Source organism: Rhinopithecus roxellana, chromosome 14 (assembly GCF_007565055.1).
Source record: "Rhinopithecus roxellana isolate Shanxi Qingling chromosome 14, ASM756505v1, whole genome shotgun sequence".
In the NCBI taxonomy this organism is placed as follows: domain Eukaryota; kingdom Metazoa; phylum Chordata; class Mammalia; order Primates; family Cercopithecidae; genus Rhinopithecus; species Rhinopithecus roxellana.
This window is the reverse complement of record NC_044562.1, coordinates 97,370,970-97,396,654: the sequence shown is the minus strand read 5'-3', so window position 1 is coordinate 97,396,654 and position 25,685 is coordinate 97,370,970. Positions and strand designations below refer to the sequence as shown.

At 38.2% G+C, this 25,685-nt stretch overlaps 1 protein-coding gene across 5 annotated transcripts in view; it reads left to right on the top strand.

Moving 5' to 3' along the window:
- Window positions 1-25,685, top strand: part of KANSL1L (KAT8 regulatory NSL complex subunit 1 like) — a 146,622-nt gene that overhangs the window by 78,411 nt on the left and 42,526 nt on the right. For all 5 annotated transcript variants that reach the window (XM_010354928.2, XM_010354925.2, XM_030916042.1 and 2 more), the window contains exon 6: window positions 13,689-13,893. In XM_010354928.2, the coding sequence (XP_010353230.1) occupies window positions 13,689-13,893 (205 nt within the window). The remainder of the gene's footprint in view (window positions 1-13,688; window positions 13,894-25,685) is intronic.

The window sequence follows — 25,685 nt, the reverse complement described above, 5'->3', positions numbered from 1 at the left end:
TAAAGAATTCTATTTTTTCAAACAATTACACTAAAAACATAAAGGTTCCAATCCAACCTGACGTATATATCTTTATAACATCACTGTTGTGCTCTTTTGTATGTAATAATTTTATGTTAGCCTAAATCGAGAATTGGTAAATATAGAGAAATTACTGTACTCAATGTGCCTTAATGACTTTAAACCCTACCCTAGAAACTGTATGGAAAGAGGTATCCATGGCAGTAAGAGGATTGTGGATTCCACTTAAGTTCCAAAACCTTTTTCAATTAAACTGGGAAAAATTGTTTAAAATGTCTTACACATTGCCTTTTTTGGGTGGTACTGAACTTAATTTTCTCCCCAAAATGTATCAGTCATTTAATGAGATTCTGCGTGAGAAATTTAGGACACCCATTTGTGAGGGTAGATTCCGTTTATCAGGGCAAACACAGATTGCAGGTAGCCCTGGAACTGAGGAATAGCTTTGATTTTTGGTAACATTTGCAAGTCCACAGCTTCCTGATCAACCTTACACTACTCTGTAATTTCATATGTCTCTTTTTTGGTGTTGAAAACCCCACCTTCCTGATGTCTGGGTTTCCACAGCTGCTGCTTCTTAAAGTAAGCATCAGTAAGATGTTTGGGGATTTCTATTGCTGAGAGCAATTTTTGTGGGGGTGGCGTTGGCAAATTTCTGGTGTGTTCCTTGTAGAGGAACTCAATTGAGGACTAGAGATCCAGTTACAAGTAACAAGCCAATGCCCACCTGCTTCAGGAAAACCACCTTCTTGCCTCTGTGGCGTCCAGTGAGGGTGATCAGAATGCTCCTGGGAGCTGGCTTGCAGTTTTCTCACATACTAACTGGCTTGCAGTTATTTGCTGTGGCTCAACAGCTTTCAAGGCACGTCTTCCCTAAGATAGTATCAAGGCAATTTGTGAAGTTTAACCATCTGGGTACCACTATTCTTGTCACCACCAACTGATTTTCTAATGGCTGCAAGAACCTTCTCCTTTCTGTTTTCGATCTTGGATTTAGTGGGTGAGTATTTCCTTTTATACATGTCTTTTCCTAGTATACATAGCAGATTGGGAATATCTGCCAATTCTTCTGACAAGGACAGGATTTCGGCCTTTGGATTTTTAGCCTTGAAGTTACCCCTTTTCACCTTGCCACTAGTGTCAGCCTTCTTGCCTTCAGGTTTCTTCTTAGTATCCGGCTTCTCAACTTTTTCACCTGCCATCTTGCAAGATGGGAAAGAGCTGAACTTAAGTTTTTTGATAACTCAGGTTCATCACCATGATCACATTCTCAGGGGCTACTGAGAGAAATAGCTGTATATCTATAAAACAATTCACTGAATAATCAACAAGTACCTACTGAATGACTTCTGTGTGCCAGGCATTTGGATTGGGTACCAGGTATATGGTAATGAACAAAACCAAATGGAATTTCTGTCCTTGTAATATAAAGTCTAGTTGTGAAAAAAAATGACACGACCTAAATGATTACACAAATGTATAATTTTAAACCTTGATCAAGTGCTATGAAGAAAATTTTCATTGTTAAGAATATTACTTTGGAATTAGATCACAGTTCAATCCCAAATTGACCAATTGGTAGTATTGTGATCCTGCACAGCAATCTGAATCACAGATAGAATGAGAACAGCCTGTTTTCTGGGTTGTGTTGTGAAGATCAAATGAGGTAACAAATGTGATATTATTTTGTTAATTTTTTACTTGCTTATTTGTCTTTCTGGACTTGAATGTAAGCTTCAGGAAAGTAAGAATTTTTTGATCTATCTTACTTAACTGTTATTTTCCTTAGCACTTGGATCAGAGAGTCACATCATGGGCATGAATTAACATTTGTTGAATGAATGAAATGTTCATGATTTTTTGCCTGTACTCAGCATTCATAAGGAATATTTTGTACTTAACATATTTTTTCTTCCCTATCATCAGATTGATATTCTATTTGTTGCTCAGATTGATATTCTATTTGTTGTCTCCTGTAGTTCTGCTTCTCTTCATAATTTGACTCTGGACTAGAAAATCAGATAACCAATGTGATAGATGACATAGATGTCTCTGTAATAAGAGACATTTAAAAAAATCTGCAAGTAAGAGAGAAGGCCTCTCTTCAAAGTAACAGGAGGATGGCCAGGCATGATGGCTCATGCCTGTTAATCCCAATAATTTGAGAGGCTGATGCAGGAGGATCACCAGGAGTTCAAATCCAGCTTGGGCAACATAGGAAGACTCCATCCCTACAAAAAAAAAAAAAGTGAGCCAGATGTGTTGATGCGTGGAGTCTCAGCTGCTTGGGATGCTGAGGTGGGAGGATTGCTTGGTCCCAGGAGGTCAGGGCTGCAGGGAGCCATGACCATGCCACTGCACTGCAGCCTAAGTGACAGAGCAAGACCCTGTCTCAAAAAAAAAAAGAAAAGAAAGAAACAGGAGTGAACTTTCATGCATAGACTTACTGAGTTCTCTTTTTGTTATTTAAAGGCCTTTAAAAAATTTCAGCTACGTTCTATATATATAGTTGATGTTGCCAGATAAGTAACCTCATAAATGAAATGTTACAGTTCTTCTAATAAAGCATGCTTATTATAGCTTTATATCACATTGTATCATAATTTTTGTATATAATTAGAAGACATTTAAATTTTTAATTTTTAAAGGTTAGCCTCATTCGGTTTGTTTACTAATTTTTGTGGATCATATAGAACTTCTGTTTGATATAATTATCTTAAGTATTTAAGTGTTCATACTTAAATATGAATTCTTCATAATTTAAGTATTAATTGTAATGATCTGTCCTCACAGTGCATTTAAAGTAAACTTACCTGGTTACTTATTTCCCAGGGCATGTTTGCACACTTGCTATTTATTGATTACTATTATCTTTTAATAACAATATCTCCTAGAAAAATATCAGAGTTTTTTTTTTTTTAGCTTTATTAATCTTGGCAGTATGGTCTCAGATGACTCACCAGGAACTGTGCAACTAAGAAGATTGAGTCTTTAAACAAATGAAGCATCACATTTTATTATCATAGGGATAGTTTTTGGTTTTCAGATCTCATACTCTAAAATGAAGATAAAATGTTATAAATTAATCCTTGTTTATCCCATGGGGTATTATCTTTCAGAAAGTGAATTCCTACTTGAAATAGTGTCTAGATTTTTGTCATTGTTTTGTTTTTGCTTTAATGAGTCCCAGAATATGACATGAAATTAAATTCCAATGAATTATTGCCATGCTATTTATTTCTACTAATAATAATTATCTTCTGTGAAATGCAACTATCCTTTCTTAACTGGATATCATAATTGAAAAACTGCAGTTAGGCTGGCAGACTAATTACATAAAAAGTAATTTTTTTACCCTCAATATTTTCAATAGTCACTTCTCAATTATGAGATAACATTGTTTGTTAGAAGTATATTCTAAGTTGATGTTTTCAGTATAATTTTGGATTCCTGTGAATGACAATATTATATATAATAATGATTAATATTTAATTATGATACATATTATATACATAGTTTACTTTTTCCTTTATACTCCTAATAATATAAGCCTAAAACCTAATCTTATATAAGAGAATATATTAACAAATTGTGGTACAACCACTAGATCTAATATCATGTAACTGTACAAAATTATGTATGTAGAAAATATATAATCGTATGGAAACATGCTTATATTGGAATGTTAAGTGGAAAAATCAGGACATTAAAATTGTAGTACAATATGATTTTATAGAAAAAAGATTTGAAGGGTATAAATGAAAACTATATTTCTGTTGAGAAGATGGGATTTTGAAAAATATTTTAGCTTTTATTCAAGTTTTTGGGTTTTTGTTTTCCTTAAAATATAAAATAGTAATTATCTGTAAGTGTCTCAGATCAGACAAATATTTGACAAACTTTATGTCTCAATTATCAGGTAGAAAAGTATGGCTATCATATTGGTTTCCTCATCTTTTTGCCTTTGTGTATTAAAAAGTCCCACTTCAAGTTAAGAGCCAGAGATAAGAATGACAGGTAGTTCTATAATAATTGGCCTTTTCTCCATCTACTTTTATTGTGGAAAACTTCAGACGTATAGAAAGCATAGTAAAGTGAACCCACATATTCTCAGCTTTAACAGTTTTCAAAATTTTGCTAATTCTTTTATTCCTTTTCCTGACACACTTTGTTTTTCTAGGCATTTGTAAAGCAGTTTCTAGTGATTGTTATTTTAACTGTAAATAGTTATTTATATTTCATTGATAAGCCTTTTAACATATTTACCACTTTATTATCAGATTTAATACTGTTAACCATAATTTGTTAGTTTTGAAATTCTCTATCCATATTCAAATTTCTGCAGTTGTCTCAAAATTATCTTTTTACGATTAATTTGTTAAAACCAGTATCCAAAGTCCATAAATTACATTTGGTTACTATGTCTCCTAAGTCTCTTATTTTCAAAAGCCATTTCAAAATGTATTAGACATCCTAATAAAAGAGAAAAAAAAGGCTGGGCCTGGTGGCTTATGCCTGTAATCTCAGAACTTTGGGAGAGAGGAGGGAGGAGGGAAGAAGAGGAGAAGAGGGGAGGAGGGAGGAGGAGTGAAGGGAAGAGGAGGGGAGGGAGGAGAGGAGGACAGGTGGGTGGATCATGAGGTGAAGAGATCGAGACCATCCTGGCCAACATGGTGAAACCGTGTCTCTACTAAAAAATACAAAAATTATCTGGGCATGGTGGCACACACCTGTAGTCCCAGCTACTTGGGGAGGAGAATCGCTTGAACCCGGGAGGCGGAGGTTGCAGTTATCCTAGATCATCACTGCACTCCAGCCTGGCGACAAAGCAAGACTGTGTCTCAAAAAAGAGAAAAGGAAAAAAAAAAAAAAAAAAGAAATCACTATATTGCTCAGAGTGTATTTTCTTGCCATCTTTTTAATATAGCCTTTTCATAGTTGAGATCTATTAGAAGTAATTTTAACCTTTTTCAGTTAATATTATATCTGAAGCTTTTTATACTTAAAATACATATTTCCCACTTTAGTCCCTACAATAAGATGCATCTCAAATTTTCTTTTTGAGATGGAGTCTCGCTGTTGTTGCCCAGACTGGAGTACAGTGGTGCGATCTCAGCTCACTGCATCCTCGGTCTCCTGGATTCAAGTGATTTCCCTGCTTCAGCTAGGATTACAGGTGCCTGCCATCACACCTGGCTAAATTTTGTATTTTTAGTAGAGACAGGATTTCACCATGCTGGCCAGGCTGGTCTCGAATTCCTGACCCCAGGAGATCTGCTTGCCTTGGCCTCCCAAAGTGCTGGGATTACAGGCATGAGCCACTGCACCCGGCCTTAATTTTCTTAGATACCACATCTTACTTGTAAAGAATGTCATTTTACAGTGTGTACTGCAACACATTTTCTTATTGTTAGAGTTGAAGAGACTTGCATTTTTGAGTAAGAGGTGTAGTTTCTCTACTTATTACCCGGAGTAAGGGAAATGGTCTAGACACTGTTTTCTCTATACCAGGCATGCCTGATCTTGATCTATATGATCATTGGAGAGAGGTATTTACTTTTGGCAATTGGAGGATAAGTAATGCTCTTATTAAGTTTAAGTCTTATTTTTTATTAGTTTCTTTCTTTTTTTTTCTTTTTGAGATGGAGTCTCGTTCTGTCGCCCAGGCTGGAGTGCAGTGGCACAATTTGGCTCACTGCAAGATCCGTCTCCCGGGTTCATGCCATTCTACTGCCTCAGCCTCCCAAGTAGCTGGGACTACAGATGCCCGCCACCTCACCTGGCTAATTTTTTTGTATGTTTAGTAGAGACGGGGTTTCACCATGATAGGATAGTCTCGATCTCTTAACCTTGTGATCCACCCAAATTTGATTACTGCCATCCTAAATGCCATTGGGTTATCTGAATATGTGATGCATTCGTATCTCCCAGTACTATCAAGGATAAAAGAGGTGATAAATTCAGATATTGGAAGGACTTTGTGTAGCAGGGAAAGTATGGAAAAAGTTGCTGTCTACCTCAGTTACAGTAGGTTGAATTCATCAAAGAACTTCCAACTGGAAAAGGAGAAACTTGAAATAGAGATTACAAGTCATGCAAACACGTTGATTCTTAAGTGCATGCGTTTATGGATATATTAGTTTCCTAGGGCCGCTGTAGTTTAAGCCACTAATTTGTGGCTTAAAATAACAGATGTTTCTTATGACACAGTTCTGGAGGCTAGAAGTTCAAAATTAAGGTGTCAAGACCATGCTCCCTGTGAAGGTTCTAGGGAATCCTTCTTTGCCTCTTCCTAGCTTCTAGTGGTTGCCTGCAGTCCTTGACTTTCCTTGTAGGACATACACACATCACTCCAAACTCTGCCTGTATCTTTACATGGTGTTCTTTCTTTGTGTGTCTCTTCTTGTAAGGAAATCACTGATTTGATTTAGAGCTCATCCTCATCCAGTGTGTCCTTATCTTAACTAATCACATTTGCAAAGTATTTCCAAATAATGTTACATTCTGAGATTCTGGGTAGACATGAACTTTGAGGAGACACTATACAACCCAGTATAGTGGGTGTGGGTATTTGTGTATATGTGTATGGGTGGAGGGGGGCACCTAGGAATGCACATTCTAATTATTTTATTCAGAGTTTATTTCTACTTAAGTAGTTTAATTTGAGAAAGATGTGAATGTGGAGGAAATGTTAGAAACCACTGACTTAAAACAATAGTTTCAAATTATATGTTGAATAAGTCCTTATTTGCTGCTATTCCTTGAACTTACTTTCCTTGGCTCCATAGTGTATTTTAAAGCAAAGGGCAGGACATATACAACGTGAAGTCGTAATATGGAAAGATGGAGGCCATTAGTTTAGCATGTGCTGGTATTGGTCTGTTTTTCCATAAAGTGTAAGTCTTCAGTTAATCATTGTCCTGGTATACAAGGGAAGTCTTTAGTTATGACCACCTTACTGTGAGTAATTCCTGGCTTTTGAGGATATCTTAAGGATATGGATCTTTCACACTCCTATGCTGAAGATTCTTGAATTTTCTTTTCCTGTACTTGACATTGAGTGCTGAATGTAGTTTAGTACACGTCTTTGATTCCAAATGTCTAAAACACTTTTATCACATACCATTAAGTAACAGCATTTTCCAAAGCAGTCATCTATCATGTTGTAATCTTTCTGATTGAATGGTAAATGCATCCTTAGAAATTATCAGCATTAAAGTATTTCATCAAACATGGAATATGCACTTTGGGAGGCCGAGGCAGAAGGATCGCTTGAGCCCAGGAGTTCCAAACCATCCAAGAAACTTGACAAGACTCTGTCTGTATGGAATGTAAAAAATTAGCTAGGCATGGTGGCATGCACCTGTAGTCCCAGCTACTTGGAGGCCTGAGGCAGGAGTATCACTTGAGCCAAGGAGGTTGACACCGCAGTGAGCTATGTTCATACCAGATGCACTCCAGCCTAGGAGACAGAATGAGATTCTGTCTGAAAAACAAAGAACCCTAACTTTTGTAAACCAAAGAGTCAGATTTAGAAGGAAACTTCAAGACAGTGTAAATATATATCTTTTTTTAAAGTTGTCTTGTAGCCTTCTATTTAGAGCTTTTTTGGGTCTTAAAATGTTCAACATTTACTCATTCACCAAACTATTAAGGTGTAGTATGTGTTATGCATATGCTGTACTAAACCTGGTTTATATGATAAACCTGATAACATATATGTATGTATAGTATTTCTTCATTCCCTCAACAAATAATCATTGTGTATCTGCTATATGCAAGGCATAATATCAGGAATTTCTGATGCAAGGATAAACAAAATAGACACAATCTCTGCACTACTGACAGTCTAAAGAGGAAGACAAGAGAGTCATCAGATAATCATGCAAATAAATATAAAATTATCACTATGAAAATGCTGGGAAGGAGAGGTGAACAGTGAGTGGTCACCTTCCAGAGCTCGTAGGGAATTTGACTTAGTCTTTGGAGGGAGACCATGCAGGAGCTCAAAGAAAACTTCCCCAAGAAACTGCCTTTGGAACTGAGTTAGATGATTATTGGAAATTATGTAGTGAAGAGGATGTGTGAAGATTCTAGGAAGCAAAAATAACATGTAGATCTTGTACAGTATGAAGTATGAATTATTTATAAAGAAAGGAAGCAGTGTGGTTGGAAATGTCAACCTAAGGAAAGAAAATGAGGCAAAATTAATAAAGAGACTTTATTTCGGTCAAGGTTGAGGACTGCAGCCTGGGAAACATTGGGAAGTGCCCCATTTGGCCTTTGTTACAAGCAGGGTTTTTTTTGTTTGTTTGTTTCTTTTTGAGACAGAGTCTTACTCTGTTGCCCAGGCTGGAGTGCAGTGGCACAGTCTTGGCTCACTGCAACCTTCACCTCCCGGGTTCACGTGATTCTCATGCCTCAGGCTCCCGAGTAACTGGGGCTGCAGGCGTGCACCACCACGCCTGACTGATTTTTGTATTTTTGGTACAGACAGGGTTTCACCATGTTGGCCAGGCTGGTCTCAAACTCCTGGCCTCAAGTGATCCACCTGCTTCAGCCTCCCAAAGTGCTGGGATTACAGGCATGAGCCACCGTGCCCAGCCACAAGCAGATTTTTAAAGGCAAAAAGGGACAAGGGACTTTGTCTAAGCCCACAAAAGGGGTTGATACAAATTTTTGTTTGACATGAATTCTTATTGGCTTACAAAAGTAACATTGATTATTGATTGGCTATATGTTGTTGAACTATAGTTTGTTAAGGTGTCTAGTGTATGGTATGTTATGGCTACTTGGTGTCAGTTAGTCTAGAGCCCACATAGCAAGTGACTTCAAGAGTTAAGTATTTAGCTCAAGCGGGGAGCAAGACACGACTGCTGTCACATTTTTGTTTGTTTATTTTTGTAGAGACAGAGTCTCGCTTTGTTGCCCAGGTTGGATTCAGACTTCTAGGCTCAAGAGATCCTCCTGCCTCAGCCTGCTGAGTAGCCGGGACTATAGGCATGCCATGTCACATTTTAATGCTTCTCTGGGCCTGGTAATTTAAAGGGACTTGCATTTCTCAGATTAAAGGCTTGTTTTCTTTCTCAGAACACAGAGAACAAGGGAAAGCATCATGCAAGATGAGGCAAGACCTATCAGGGCCTTTTAAAAGATTAAGGATTTAAGTCTTTCAAGAGCAATGGGAGGATGCTGGAAGATTTTAAGCAGTGTGTGTGTGTGTTTGTGTGGCAGAGTGGCAGGGCAGGTATGACAGGATCAGATTGTTCTTTCCAAATAATTGGTATAGAAGGGACTAGAGGGGATGGACAGTTCCAAAGTCCGTTCCTTGGGGAAGTTTTCTTTGAACTCCTGCATGGTCTCCCTCCAAAGACTAGATCAAATTCCCTGTGAGCTCTGAAAGGTGAGCACTCACTGTTCACCTCTCCTTCCTAGCATTTTCATAGTGATAATTTTTTATTTATTTGCATGATTATCTGATTCATCTCTGTCTTCCTCTCTAGACTGTCAGCACTGCAGAGACTGTGTCTATTGGACTAGATGGATGAGGGAGACCAGTTACAAGGTTATTGAGTAACCCTGGTACAAGATAGCTTGGATTAGGGAGGAGGCCAGGGAAATATAGAAAGGTATAAGCCTGAAACCCACTGTCACTCCTTCTCCATCCTCAATTATTTAATTCCTTTTCAGACCAAGTTATGTTATATGCCTGCAACCCAAAGGATCTAAACTATATCATTTGGAAGATTTTTATTATTCTCCAGCTTCTAGTTGGAAATCTGAAAAAAAAAAAGTAATTTATTGCTTCGCCTGGTTCTCTCCCACTTGTAAGCTTGCTCTTTCAGAAGTACAATGATAACTATATATATATATATAGTTTGAGACAGAGTCTTACTCTGTTGCCCAGGCTCCAGGGGCTCAATCTCAGCTCACTGCAACCTCTGCCTCCCAGGTTCAAGTGATTCTCCTACCTCAGCCTCCAGAGTAGCTAGGATTATAGGTATGTGCCACCAGGTCCGGCTAATTTTTCTATTTTTAGTAGAGACAGGGTTTAACTATGTTGGCCAGGCCAGTCTTGAACTCCTGACCTCAAGTGATCCACCCACCTTGGCCTCCCAAAGTCCTGGGATTACAGGTGTGAGCCACTGTGCCCAGCCAATAATTGTGTTTTGATAATTATTCTATAACAATATTTGATGGTGGCCTATTGCATCCTCAGTTTCTAGGGTTTCATAGGTACAGTTTAATCTCAGTGGGAACACTAAGCCTTATCATTTATTGAAATATTCTTTTTCTTCTGGACCTTCTCTTCTTCTTATTGTGACTTTAAAAAAATTTTTTAAAGACTGTCATTTAGCCAGGTGTTGTGGTGCACACCTGTAGTCCTAGCTACTCAGAAAGCTGAGAAAGGAGGATCCCTTGAGCCCAGGAGTTTGAGGCTGAAGTGAGCTATAATTGTACTACTGCCTTTCAGCCTGGGCAACAGAAGGAAACTCTGTCTGTAAAAAATAAAGAAAGATTTTAAAAAAGCAATAAACCTTATTTTTTTTGAAAAAGAATGTCGTGATGATGGTGTCTTATATTGATTTATTAATGATATCCTTGTCTTACAGATATCATTAAGTTCCTATTTTAGTCAATACTTAATTACCTGAATCATCATCTCCTAGGGAAAAAGCTTTAGATTACAGAGGCACAGGATCAGGCTTGTGTTGTCTTCCTCAAAATTTTCTCAGGATTTTCCTCATATTTTGCTTTCAGTGAGGTTCATTGATTGGACTGTCTCATTATTGTTAATGTGTGAAATAAGTGAATTTATCAGTGGTTTACAATAAACATTTACAATAACCTTCATTTATGGAAATGATTTTGTACTACATTAGCTTTGATGAGAATATGCAGTTTGCACATTGATTAGTAGTGAAATAAATGTATTTCACATCTTTAAATTTTCATGCATTCCTTCATTTATTTGAGGGTAGATGTTGATACTTTGCAAGAATCCTTATTAATTAGAAAGTGTTAGAATCTAAAGATAAATTGCCTGCAGTTGGGAACATAAGGAAAAGAATAAAACTGAACTTTTTTTTCTCTGATAATATGTCAGCGCCCTTAGAAATTTAAAAATTATATACTGTAATGCACCACATAATGATGTTTCTAGTCAACGAAGGACCACATATATAACAGTAGTCCCATAAGATTATAATGAAGCTGAAAAATTTCTATTCATCTGGTGACATTGTAACCATGATAATGTTGTAGAGCAATGCATTACTTTTTCTGTGTTTAGATACACTAATACATACCATGTCTATCATGTTACAGTTGCCTGCAGCATTCAGTATGGTAACATGTTTTACAGGTTTGTAGCCTATGGAGCAAGAGACTATACCATATAGTCTAGGTGTGTAGTAGGCTCTACCAACTAGGTGTGTGTAAGTACACTCAGTGGTGTTCACACAAATGCAAAATCACCTAATGACGCATTTCTCAGAAGGTATCCCCATTGCTAAGTGACACATGACTGTATAACATTTAGTGACACAAATAATAAGCTTTCCAATTATCTTTAAGCCAGCCTATGAGCCTCTAGCCAGTTCTGAAGTTGTGTCCTTTCATTTCATAAGATGTGGGCTCATCTTCTTTGGGCTAAGCCTTCTGTGGGGAGGGGAAAGCTGATATCTCATTAATAGCTAGAGTTGTAAATAGAAATAAAAGTTAAGTAGGTCTCAGACTCTGGAATAAGCTTTTAATTTTCCCTAGACACTTCCAGAGCAATGTCTTTTAAGAGCCAGTGTAAGTTCTGCCTAAAGGTGCTTCTGACTTGCTGGACAAAGAACCTCTTTTGGTGCTGGATCTACTCCTAACTTCCTGGATCCTACGTCTCCTGACTTAACTGCCTCTAATGCCAGCTACCTACTGAAATCTGTCTTCTTCTTGACCTTGACTCCCTTCTATGCTAGCCAGTTAGCCTGTTCAGTGCCTAACTTCATACTGGGTCTCCTGTATGCCTTCTGCTCCCCCTAGATATGACAGAAAATAAAATCTAGTTGTGAGATTGGGCCTGTTAATTTGAGAGAAGCATTATATCCTAAATCTTTCTTAGCCATCAACATGATGAAAGATTTTTAGAACCTTTTATTTTCCGAGACTTAAAGCATTCTTGCTAGCGCTCTCTGGAGACTTAATATTTTAAAAGTAAAATAGTTGTCATCAACTCTTTTTTTCTATACTGGTCTGGCCAGTAGTACATAATCAATTATGTATTTGTTGAATGTATGATAGTCACCAAATACCATGTTTAATTATTCTGTTTAGTGTTATCAACATAAGCCATTCAGACACCTTTATTTCTGGTTTCTCATTACTATGTAAAGCATTCTTGAATTATTTACTTTATCCACAAGCTAATATAATATTTTATAGTAGCCATAAATATGATTCAAACACAATACTGCTATAGAAAAACCATATTTTATATTTACTGGTAAACACCAATTCTACCAAATAGCATATTTAGAACTTACATATTGAACAGCAGTATCACATAATAGCAGATTCATTTGTTAATATTGGAATACTAAATTGACTAGCTTTTATCTACATAACTAAGGCTGAAATTGGTACCTTGTAGGGCCTGAAAAGCTTAATTATTGTATATATAATATAATAATGTAAATGAAGTTAAATTTATGTGGCAATGAGGGTTATCCTCTTGATGTTCTGATATTATAAAATATTTGAAATATTTAAATATGTTCAAAAATATATAAAGAATAAATATAAAATTATTATGCTCTTTTCATGTGTAGCTTAGGTGATCTGTTTCATTATTTTATAGTTTTTTCTGTAGCATTGGAAATTTTTTTTTAAATCCTAAAATATAGTAGGGTTACAGCTCTGTTTCAAAATTCACTGAAATGTTATTAATATATAGTGCTTATATAAGAGCAACTAATAGCCGGGCACACTGACTCATGGCTGTAATCCCAGCACTTTGGGAGGCCAAGGTGGGTGGATCACCTGAGGTCAGGAGTTCAAGAGCAGCCTGGCCAGCATGGTGAAACCCCATCTCTACTAAAATACAGAAACTAGCAGGCATGATGGCGGGTGCCTGTAATCCTAGCTACTTGGGAGGCTGAGACAGGAGAATCTCTTGAAACCAGGAGACGGTGGTTGCAGTGAGCCGAGATCGCACCACTGCACTCCAGCCTGGGGGACTGAGTGAGACTCCATCTCAAAAAAGAAAAAGAGAAACTGATAACGGAGTGATGACTTTAGCCCTTTTAAATACCTGTAATCTATGTATTTTCATCATACACAAAAAGAATTTTGTGTAGTTAAAACACTGTAATTGACATGAATTATTGATTTACAATGAGCAATTACGTCACACTAGTAAACTTGTGAGCATTTTCTAACTTATGGGATATTTGTTTTGCAGGAGAAAATAGATGTAAAAATGGTTTTCATGACTTGCATATGTAATTTCCCATTAATACAAAATATTTTACCAATTGTTAGCACAAAATTGGTTAAAATTAATACTCTTCTGTCATAATAGATCAAGGCAATTTACATTTAGTTTTCTTTGTCTTTTTTGTTTGTTTGTTTTGTTTTGTTTTATTCCCTTCCCATCCCCTAATTATTTCGTGGCATTTCAGTGCATCAGAGAACTTAGATGAGCTGTCTTCCTCCAGTAGCTGGTTACTTAACCAGAAGCACAGTAAGAAAAAGAGAAAAGACAGGACAAGACTGAAATCTTCATCCTTGACTTTCATGAGTACATCAGCCCGAACAAGGCCACTTCAGAGTTTCCACAAACGAAAACTCTACAGATTGAGCCCTACTTTTTACTGGACTCCACAGGTAAGGCTGCCTTTGGGAAGAAAACATGATCAAAGATTTACCATCAGCATATTTCATGTGTGAGAAGATGTAGATTGTTATTTAGAATAACACTTATTTTGAATAATTACATGTATAAAAAGTACAAATATAGTTTATAAATGATATAGTAGATGTTAATAATACTAAAGTGGGCTTTAGTAATTTTTTAAACATTGCAAGCAGTGTACTCTGAAACTTCTCACATCCCCAGTTAAAAAAAAAATCTATTATGCCTAAGCTAATTTGAGAGATAATGAAATGTCAAGATGATTTTTAAAATGTACTGGCAAAGATAAGAAGGTAAACACAAATGTACTACATATTTGTCTCATAAATATTTGCTCAGAAGAAGAAAATCTGCACAGCTTCAGTTATTTTGGAAGAAGTAACATTGCTTTCCTTTTTAGGTTTAATATTTACTAATTTTGTTGAGTGTTCCTTTTCCTTCTTCTAGAATATAAGCAATACAATTTTAGATGTTCATGCTTACAGTTTTTACAAATTAAGTATACTTCATTAGAAACATTCATTTTGAGAAACATATTTTTCATGTGTGAACAAAATAATGGGGATACTTCCGTTAGTGTACTTCTAAACCAGCTGTGATGAAAGGAAAAATAAGTTATCTCTAGTTCTTGCTGGATATGCTTCCCCCTCCACAATTATTTTAGATTTCTTAATATATCAAAGGAAAGAAATTATTGATACTACTATTTAATAGTTTCTGATTATCATTACATTATCTATTTAAATATGTTTGTATTAAAGATGCTTTGTTTTATTAGGAACCAATTGTAAACTCTTTTATCAGGGTCCAGTTATAAATAGAAATGTGGATTCTGACAAATTGGCTTTTATTAAAAGACTTTTCCTGCTGGGCATGGTGGCTCATGCCTGTAATCCCAGTACTTTAGGAGGCCAAGGCAGACGGATCACTTGAGGTCAAAAGTTCGAGCCCAGCCTGGCCAACATGGCGAAACCCCATCTCTACTAGAAATACAAAAATTAGCCCAGCGTGAAAAATACAAAAATTTGCCCAGTATGGTAGCGGGTGCCTGTAATCCCATCCACTGGGGAGGCTGAGGTAGTAAATCTGATTCCAAGCCCATGTTCTTTTTATAAACATTTATAGCAACAAGAATAAACCAAATCTTTTGTGGGCCTGAAATCAGTAAAGAGTATATTTCAGGGTTTGTAAGGTTAGAGGTATTAGGAAATATATAGAAAAGATGGGTTTTGAAAGATAAGCAGAGTTTTGAAGGTTATGGTGAAGAGAAAGGATTTTAAGTGAATAATTGGAACAAAGATGAAAAAAGTAATGGAGAATAGCAAATTCTGTTACCCTCAGCTTGTCTCCCATATTGTCAACCCAATAATTATTTACCTTTCTAAACTTAATTTAAATGTCATTTCTCTCAGGAAGCCTTCCTTGACGTCCCCAGAATGGTATATATATTATCATATATATATACTATACATATATATATTTTGTTTTAACCTTGCTAAGTTGGAATTTATTATACTATTTTATAATCATTTCTGACTTTTCAGAAAAAAGGTATGGTATGTTTTCAGAGAATAGGGGCTGTATCTTTTTATTTCCAGATCTACAGGGCCTTGAAGAGTACCTGTCTGATAGAATGTGCTCAATAAATAATCGTTTAATGTGTTAAAGAATTAATGAATTGGAACATAGGAAAATATTTAAAAGGCAATAGAGAATGGGAACTCAAAGTGTGTGTGTGTGTGTGTGTGTGTGTGTGTCCTAGATTTGCCTACTGCGATGGTCTAGAATGGTGATATTCCATATCCCATAGAACTTACTTTTTTTTTCTTTATGGAAAGTCTTGAGAAGCGTAGAACTTTATGTAATGATTCAAATGCTCTATAAATCTATACTGTCCAGTATCGTAGCTCCTAGACACATGTAGCTATTGAGCACATGAAACATGGCTTATGTAATTGAGGAACTGAGTTTTTTTTTTTTTTTTTTTCATTTTTTTTTTTTTTAGAAGTTTCACTATGTTGCCCAAGCTGGTTTTGAACTCCTGGGCTCAAGTGATCCTCCTGCCTTAGCCTCCCAAAGTGCTGGGATTACAGGTGTGAGCTACTGTGCCCATCCAGAATTTTTAATTTATTTTGTTTTTATTAATTTTAATTTAAGTAGCTACATGTGGGTAATGGCTACCAAATTGGACAGCACAGATCTAGACTCAGACTTATCCTGATAAGTAATCAGTATGTCCGGAACTCATATTATGTTTTCTAATACCATTTCCTACTAAAAGGAATCGGGGATTTCTGGAGAAATGGCTGGTCTCCAGGGCTGGGGAAGAAAAGGTATGATCATCTTGGAACATCGTAATATTAACAGAAAGCAAGGAAGTGTTTTAAAAAATGATAAAGGCCTGTTGAAAGAACATAGAAGCTAGCTTGACGAGGCCCCTACTGGCCAAATCTAGGACTATTTGCTATCAAAATAAATAAGGACAATATTGAACCACTGAAAAAATAGGAACTCATGAGTCCTTACTGATGATAGATAAATTGGTGAAAAGGAAGACTTTACCATATGCTAGGATGCTGATTAATAAATGTGGAATAAACAGTCAAATTAGAGAATCATTTTGCAATCATCATAGTAAAGATTGATTGGACAAGAATCATTAATGGGTATAAATCTGGGGTCAGGATTGAGGAGAGGTTTGATGAGGAACAAGATATTTGCATGATCTTAAAGCAGGTGTCGCCAGTCCCCAGGCCACAGACCAGTACTGGTCCGTGGCATGTTAGAAATGGACCACACAGCAGGAGGTGAGCAGCAGGTGAGCGAGCATTGCCGCCTGAGCTCTGCCTCCTGTCAGATCAGTGGCAGGAACACACGGGAACTCAAATCCTATTGTAAACTGTGCATCTGAGGCATGTAGGTTGTGTGCTCCTTAGGAGAATCTAAAGCTTCCTGATCTGAGGTGGAACAGTTTCATCCTGAAACCATCTCCCCATCTCCTACACCCCCAATCTCCTGTCTGTGGAAAAATTGCTTTACGTGAAACTGGTCCCTGTTGCCAAAAAAGTTGGGGACTGCTGTCTTAAAGTGCCTCCTGCCAGTTGCCAGGGGGCATATAGTAACTATATAGAGAGAAACAAACATACTTTGGCCTGAGTGATCAAAACTACTGTCACCTGTGAGAGAGGATATAATAACGCTGTATAGTATTCTGACCAGAAATGTATAACCTGAATTTAATCATGAGTAAATATCAGACAAAGCCAAAATCAGACATACAGTATTAAAAAACAACAACTGGCCAGTATTCTTTTAAAAATGTCAATGTCATGAAAGCCAGGAAAGGCTAAGGACTTGTTCTAGATTGAAAGAGACACTAAAAAGATACATGACAACTAAATGAATATGAGATTTAGAGCAGAATTCTTTTCAAGGGAAAAAATTACTGGGACAATTGAGGAAACTAGACTATTGATGGTAGATGAGACAAAATATTTTATTAACGTTGAATTCCCTGAATATTACTGTTTTTGCAGTTATGTAAGAAAATAGCCTTATTCTCTGAAATACACATTGAAATATTAAGGGTAAAGTGGCTAAGGCATCCATTGTATATAATAAATAAACTTCCCTTCTGGAATGGTACCAGCCATGTGCAACCAAAAAGAGAGGGGAGTGAAATATTTAAAAGATTTAAAAACAAAAGCAAATGCTGTAGTGGGCAGAACTGTGTCTCCCCCCCTCCGCCCGCCCCACACACACACACACACCCTGAAAGATATGTCTATGTCCTAACTCCTGGTTCCTAGGAATATAACTGTTACGGGTTGAACTGTGTCCCTAAGAACTTTTATATTAAAGTTCTAACAGCTAGCACCTCAGAATATGACCTAATTTGGAAATTTGGTCGTTAAAGATGTAATTAGTTAAGGTAATCAGAGTGGGCCCTAATCCAATATGACTGATGTCCTTATAAAAAAGGGTAATTTTGGTCGGGCATGGCAGCTCATGCCTATAATCTCAACACTTTGGGAGGCCAAGGCGAGTGGGTCACCTGAGGTCAGGAGTTTGCAACCAGCTTGGCCAACATGGCGAAATCCCGTCTCTACTAAAAAATACAAAAATTAGCCAGGCATCGTGGTTTGTGCCTGTAGTCCCAGCTACTCAGGAGGCTGAAGCATGAGAATCGCTTGAACCTGAGAGGTGGAGGTTGCAGCGAGCTGAGATCATACCACTGCACTCCAGCCTGGATGACAGAGTGAGACTCTGTCTCTAAATAATTTAAAAAATAAAAATAAAAAAGGGGGAATTTAGACACAGATGCATGCATACAGGGTGAATGCCACATAAACATGAAAGTTGAGGTCAGAATGACACTTCTACAAACCAAGAAACACCAAAGATTGGCAGCAAACACCAGAAGATAGAGGATACGCCTAACAGAGTCTTCGGCTTAGTCCTCAAAGGAAACCAATCCTGCTGACATCTTGATTTGACTTCTAACCTCCAGAACTGTTATTTAAGCCACTCAGTTGTGGTATTTTGTTAAAATACACCTAGCAAACTAATACAGTGGATGTTTTTGTTAGTAAGGTCTTTGTAGTTGCAATTAAGGATCTTGAGATGAGATCATTTTGAGTTTAGAATGGGTCCTAAATCCAGTGATTGTTGTCCTTGTAAGAGAAAGGAGAGGGCCAGGCGCGGTGGCTCTGCCTGTAATCCCAGCACTTCAGGAGGCCAAGGCGAGTGGATCACAAGGTCAGGAGACCAAGACCATCCTGGCTAACACAGTGAAACCCCATCTCTACTAAAAATACAAAAAATTAGCCAGGCGTTGTGGCGGGCGCTTGTAGTCCCAGCTACTCGGGAGGCCGAGGCAGGAGAATGACATGAACCCAGGAGGCAGAGCTTGCAGTGAGCCGAGATCGCGCCACTGCACTCCAGCCTGGGCGACCGAGTGAGACTCTGTCTCAAAAAAAAAAAAAGAAAAAAAAGAGAAAGAGATTTGAGACACAGAGAAGGCTATATGAAGGTGAAGGCAGAGATTTGAGTTATGCTTCCACAGATTAAAGAATGTCAGGCGCCAGGCCAGGCACTGTGGCTCACGCCTGTAATCTCAGCACTTTGGGAGGCTGAGGCGGGCAGATCATTTGAGGTCAGGAGTTCCAAACCAGCCTGACCAACATGATGAAACCCTGTCTCTACTAAAAATAAAAAAATTAGCCAGGTGTGGTGGCAGGTGCCTGTAATCCTAGCTACTCGGGAGGCTGAGACAGGAGAATTGCTTGAACCCGGAAAGCAGAGGTTACAGTAAGCAGGGATCCTACCACTGCACTCCAGCCTGGGTAACAGAGTGAGACTCTGTCTCAAAAAAAAAAAAAAAAAAAAAAAAGGAATGTCAGGGGCAAAAAATTAATTAATAATTTAAATTAAAATTAAGGTGTTGGCAGAAAAAGTAAAATTTAAATTTAATTTTGGAAGAAGAATGCCAGGAGCCACAGAAGCTGAATGAGTCAAGAAAGGATTCTCCCCTAGAGCCATCAGAGGGAGTGTAGCCCCACCAACACATCAATTTCAGACTTTTGTCCTTCACAACTATGAGAGAATTAATTTCTGTTGATTTAAATCACCCGTCTTATGGTAATTTATTATGGCAGCCCTAGGAAACTTTTATACAGAGTTTGGTGCCAGGAAGTAAGCTGCTGATGTAACAAATACTTAATGGTGGAAGTGGCTTTGGAACCGGGTAATGAGCAAAGGCTGGAAGAATTTTAAGGTGCATGATAGGGAAAAGCCTAGGTTTTGTGAGAGCTCAGAAGGAAATGAGGAAAATAAAAGACAAATCTGCTCTTATCTTAGAGAATACATATGTCATCATGAACAGAATTTGCTAGAATTCTGAGTGAATAACAGAATGAATGTTAAAGGTGCGTTTGGTGAAGTTTCAGAAGGAAATGAGGGACACGTTATTAGAAACTGGAGGGAAGGCTATCCTTGTTATATAGTGGCAGAAAACTTGGCTGAATTATATTCTACTGTGAGGTGGAAAACAGAACTTGTAAACCATTTACTTGGATATTTAGCTGAGGAAATTTTCATGTACAGTGTGGGATTTGTTATCTGGTTTCTCCTTGCTTCTTCTTGTAGAATATGAGAGGAAAGAGATAAAGTAAGTAAGGAGCTGTTAGGTTAAAAGCAACCAGAAATTGATGATTTGGAAAATTCTCAGGCTATTACAAAAAGTGATATAGCTTGCTCTGGGGATTACCCAGAGCAGAGACAAACTTTTGCTGGGAAGGTTAGGTATATAACTCATGGATCCAATCAATCATCTAAGCAGAAGCCAGGAACAGAGATAGGGTTATCCAGAAAGAATTTTGAGAGAACACTCCTGTCTTAATGCCATGGATTCCCTTGACATATGTGGGAATCCCACAAGGATTTTGAGAATTTTATACCAGAAGCAACACTACCAGCTTAAACCAAAAGGGGCAAAGACGAGATAAAATGAAAAAAGGTTATCAGACCCCCAAAATTTTACAGGCAGGAAATGCACTGATAGAACAACTCAGTTGCAAACACTTATTACCCACCAATAAAAAGGAAGGTAAATCAGACCTAAATGTGAAAGGAAAACAATAAAACTTCTAGAAGAAAACACAGGAGAATGTCTTCATGTCCTCGGGGTGGTTGACTTCTTAAACAGGATACAAATTTCACTAATCAGAAAAGATTGCTAATTTGGACTTTGTTAATTATGAATTAATTTTCATCAAAGACAGCATTAAGACAATACAGTACACACTGAGCAAAGACATCTGCATTGTCTGTGTGTATGTGTGTATATATTCAACATAGATTTTATATCCTGAATATATGTGTATATTTTAAAATGGCTAAAAAAACAAGAATAAAAGAGATAAACAACCTAATTAAAAATAGGCATAAACACAGTTACATACTTTAAAATAGTAAAGTGATAACTTTTGTTATATGTATTTTACCACAATAAAAATTTTTTTTAATAAAAAATATGCAGCCAGGCGCGATGGCTCACGCCTGTAATCCCAGCCTTTGGGAGACCGAGGCAGGTGGATCATGAGGTCAGGAGTTTGAGACCAGCCTGGCCAACATGGTGAAACCCCATCTCTACTAAAAATGCAAAAATTAGCCAGGTGTGGTGGCAGGCGCCTGTAATCTCAGCTACTTGGAAGGCTGAGGCAGGAAAATTGCTTGAACCCAAGAGGCGGAGGTTGCAGTGAGCTGAGATTGCACCACTGCACTCCAGCCTGGGCAACAGAGCAAGACTCCATCTCAAAATAAGTAAATAAATAAATAAAAGTAAAATTAAAATTAAAATTAAAATATGCATAAGACTTGAACAGATCTTTTGTAAAAGAGGATATCCAAATGGCCAATAAACATATGAAAATACGTTTAAAATCATTGCTTATCAAGGAAATGCAATTAATACTACATCTATTCTTTTTTGTTGTTGTTTTTTTTGGAGACAGGGTCTCACTCTTTCACCCAGGCTGAAGTGCAGTGAAGTGATCTCAGCTCACTGCAGCCTCAACCTCCAGGGCTCAAGCTCTCAAACATTCCTCCCACCTCAGTCTCTGGAGTAGCTGAGACGACTGGCACATGCCACCATGCCCGGCCAATTTTTCCTTTGTATTTTTTACAGATATGAGGTTTCGTCATATTGCCCAGACTGGTCTCAAACTTCTGAGCTCAAGTATCTGCCCACCTTGGCCTCTCAAAGTGCTGGGATTACAGGCATGTACCCCTGCACCCAGACTAACATACATGTATTCTTATAACCCAGCAATTCCACTCTTAGGAACTCACTCAGGAATAATGAATACATATACACACAAAGGCCCTCTGGAGAAAGAGAGCAATAGAATATATATAGATATATAAGAGAAGATTTATTATGGGAATTGGCTCACATGATTATGGAGACCAAGAAGTTTCATAATATGCTGTCTGCCAGCTTGAGAACTAGGAAAACCAGTGGTATAATTCAGTCCAAGGCCAGAGCCCTAGAACCAGGAGGAGGAGGATGCCTCATATTAAGTACTGGAGTCTAAAGGCCACAGATCCAGGAACACTGATGTCTGACTGAGGGCAGGAGAAGATGAATGTCCCAGCTTAAGAAGAAAGGGAATTTGCCCTTCCTCTGCCTTTTTGTTTTATTCGTGCTGTCATCAGATTAGGTGAGGGTGGTCTTTACTCAGTCTACTGATTCAAATGTTAATCTGTTTTGAAAACACCCTCACAGACACACCTAGAAATAATATTTTACCAGCTTTCTGGGCTTCCATTCACTTAGTCAACTTGACACATAAAATTAACCATCACAGGGCTCATAACGGCTTTACTCATTAAAGCCTCAAGCACAAAGCAATCTAAATGCCCACCAACAGAATTGTGGTATATTTATACAGCAATAAAAAGGATGGACTACTGATAAAACAACAAAGATGTATCTCCCAGACAATTATGTTGAGTGAAAGAAGAGAGAACAGGCCTGGTATGGTGGCCAATGCCTATAATCCCAACACTTTGGGAAGGCTGATGGGGGAGGATCACTTGAACCCAGGAGTTCAAGACCACCCTAGGCAACAAAGTGACACCCTGTCTGTACCAAAAAAAAAAAAAAAAAAAAAAAAAAATAGCCAGGTGTGGTGGTTAGGGCCTGTGGTCTCAGCCACACAGAAGGCTGAGGCAGGAACTTGCTTGAAGGAAGTTGAGGCTGCAGTGAAGCATATCTGTGCCACTGCACTCCAGTCGAGGTGACAGAGTCAGACCCTGTCTCAAACAAAACAAAACAAAACAAAACATACTCTGATAAATACAAATAAAACTTATGGTGATGATAGAAATGAGAACTGTAGGTACTTCAGTGGAGCATGGGGGAGAGTGTAGAAGTTGACCAGGAAAGGGCACAATCTAGGTTTTTGAATTGAAAATGTGTCATACCCTTGCTGATGGTTACCAGGGCATATACCTATGTAAAAATTCATTATGCTATATACCTTTGCCATAGAAGTGGGCATGTGCCCCATGCTGCACATTCAGAGTAGCCTATCCCTGTTGTTTTGGCCATCTATTGTTGCATAACAAACTATCCCCAAATGTAGTGATTTAAAATCATTTTCTATTATCTTTCATGATTCTGTGGATTACCTAAGTAGTTATTCTTCAGCTTTGCCTAGGGTCTCTCATATAGTTGTAGTAAGATTGTGACTGGGGTTAGCCATCTGGATGCTTGGATGGGCTGGAATAGCTGGGATTCTTTCACTCTCTGTGGCTCCCAGAAATGCAAATATAGAAGCTAGCAGTTCTTCTTAAGACTGAATCGTAGAACTAACACAGTGTTTTTCTGTTTAATTTATTAGTTAAAGTGACTCAGTGTAGGATTTAATATAGGAGGGACTATACAAGGGCAAGAATACTGGGAGTCATGGTTCATTAGGGCTATAATTGAAAACTACTACAGTCCATCCTCTGGTTCCCTCTTTCATATGTAAAAACCATTTAACCCCTTCTTCCAAGACTGCTGATATCTCAACCCATTATGGCATTAGGCTCAGGCTTGAAGTCTTGGAACTCATCATGAAGAATCATGTCCATGGCTGGGCGGAGTGGCTCAAATGCCTGTTATCCCAGCACTTTGGGAGGCTGAGGCGGGTGGATCACCTAAGGTCAGGAGTTTGAGACCAGCCTGGCCAACGTGGTGAAACCCTGACTCTTCTAAAAATACAAAAATTAGCCGGGCGTGGTGGTGCATGCCTGTAATCCCAGCTACTTGGGAGACTGAGGCAGGAGAATCCCTTGAACCTGGGAGGCAGGGGTTGCAGTTATTGGGAGAACCCCACCCCAATATTCAACATGTGTTCTTTTCTGTTTCCCTAAGTGTCAGCTGGTCTGAGAAATAAAGGGAAAGAGTGCAAAAGAGAGAAATTTTAAAGATGGGTGTCTGGGGGAGACATCACATGTCAGCAGGTTCTGTGATCTCCCTGAGCCGTAAAACCAGCAAGTTTTTATTAGCGATTTTCAAAAGGGGAGGGAGTGTATGAATAGGTTGTGGGTCACAAAGATCACATACTTCACAAGGTAATAAAATATCACAAAGCAAATGGCAGGGCAAGATCACAGGACCACAGGATGGGGTGAAATTAAAATTGCTAATGAAGTTTCAGGCACGCATTGTCATTGATAACATCTGGAGACAGGGTTTGAGAGCAGACAACCGGTCTGACCAAAATTTATTAGGTGGGAATTTCCTCATCCTAATAAGCCTGGGAACGCTACGGGAGACCAGGGCTTATTTTATCCCTTTGTCTCCGACCATAAAAGACAGCTGCCCCCAAAGCAGCCATTTTAGATGCCTACTCTCAGGGACACATTCTCTTTCTTAGGGATGTTCCTTGCTGAGAAAAATAATTCAGTGATATTTCTCCTATTTGCTTTTGAAAGAAGAGAAATATGGCTCTGTTCCACCCGGCTCACTGGCAGTCAGAGTTGAAGGTTATCTCCCTTGTTCCCTGAACATTGCTGTTATCCTGTTCTTTTTTCAAGGTGCCCAGATTTCATATTATTCAAGCACACCTGCTCTACAAACAGTTTGTGCAGTTAACGCAATCATCACAGGGCTCTGAGGTGACATACATCCTCCTCAGCTTACGAAGATGACGGGATTCAGATTAAAGTAAAGACAGGCATAGGAAATCACAAGGGTATTGACTGGGGAAGTGATAATTTTCCATGAAATCTTCACAATTTATGTTCAGAGATTGCAGTAAAGACAGGTGTAAGAAATTTTAAAAGTATTAATTTGGGGAACTAATAAATGTCCATGAAATCTTCACAATTTATGTTATTTTGCCATGGCTTCAGCCAGTCCCTCTGTTCAGGGTCCCTGACTTCCTGCAACAGCAGTGAGCCGAGATCGTGCCACTGCACTCTAGCCTGGATGACGGGCAAAACTGTATCAAAAAAAAAAAAAAAGAGTCATGTCCAGGCACCTCAATTGAGAGGCAGGCAAACCTTTCTGAGGTGTTAATAAAGGGTCTTACAGTCTCATCCTTACATCTTGACATTGAGGCCACAGTTTTACTGGCAGTTCCCTGGATTTGATCTTCTACTGTTACCGTATCTAACTGTGAGAACCTTTTAGTGTGTGGAGTAGCTGGAAATGAGAAACACTCTTATTTTTTAACTGGAAAGTACTGGCTGTATTTTCTCTAACTTCTGTTTGAAAATGTAACAGATGCTTTTTTCTTTTCTTTTTTTTTGGGGGGGACAGAATCATGCTCTGTCATCCAGGCTGGCATACAGTGGTGTGCGATCTTGGCTCACTGCAACCTCCACCTCCCAGGTCAAGTGTTTTTCCTGCCTCAGCCTCCCCAGTAGCTAGGATTACAGGCACCACCACCACACCGGGCTAATTTTTGTATTTTTAGTAGAGACGCGGTTTCACCATGTTGGCCAGGCTGGTCTCGAACTCCTAACCTCAAGTGATCCACCTACCCAAAGTGCTGGGATTATAGGCATAAGCCACCATGCTTGGCCTAACAGCTTCTTTTTAAGATCATCCTACACCATCCATACTTTATCATAGGCAATTAAACGAAACTATTTGGCCCTTTGCACATTCTGCCTAGAAACCTTAGCTAACTCTATGAGTTCATAATGTACTCCTTTTATACTCTACATTTTTGTAAGGAAGTGTTACACTAATTTTTTTTATTAT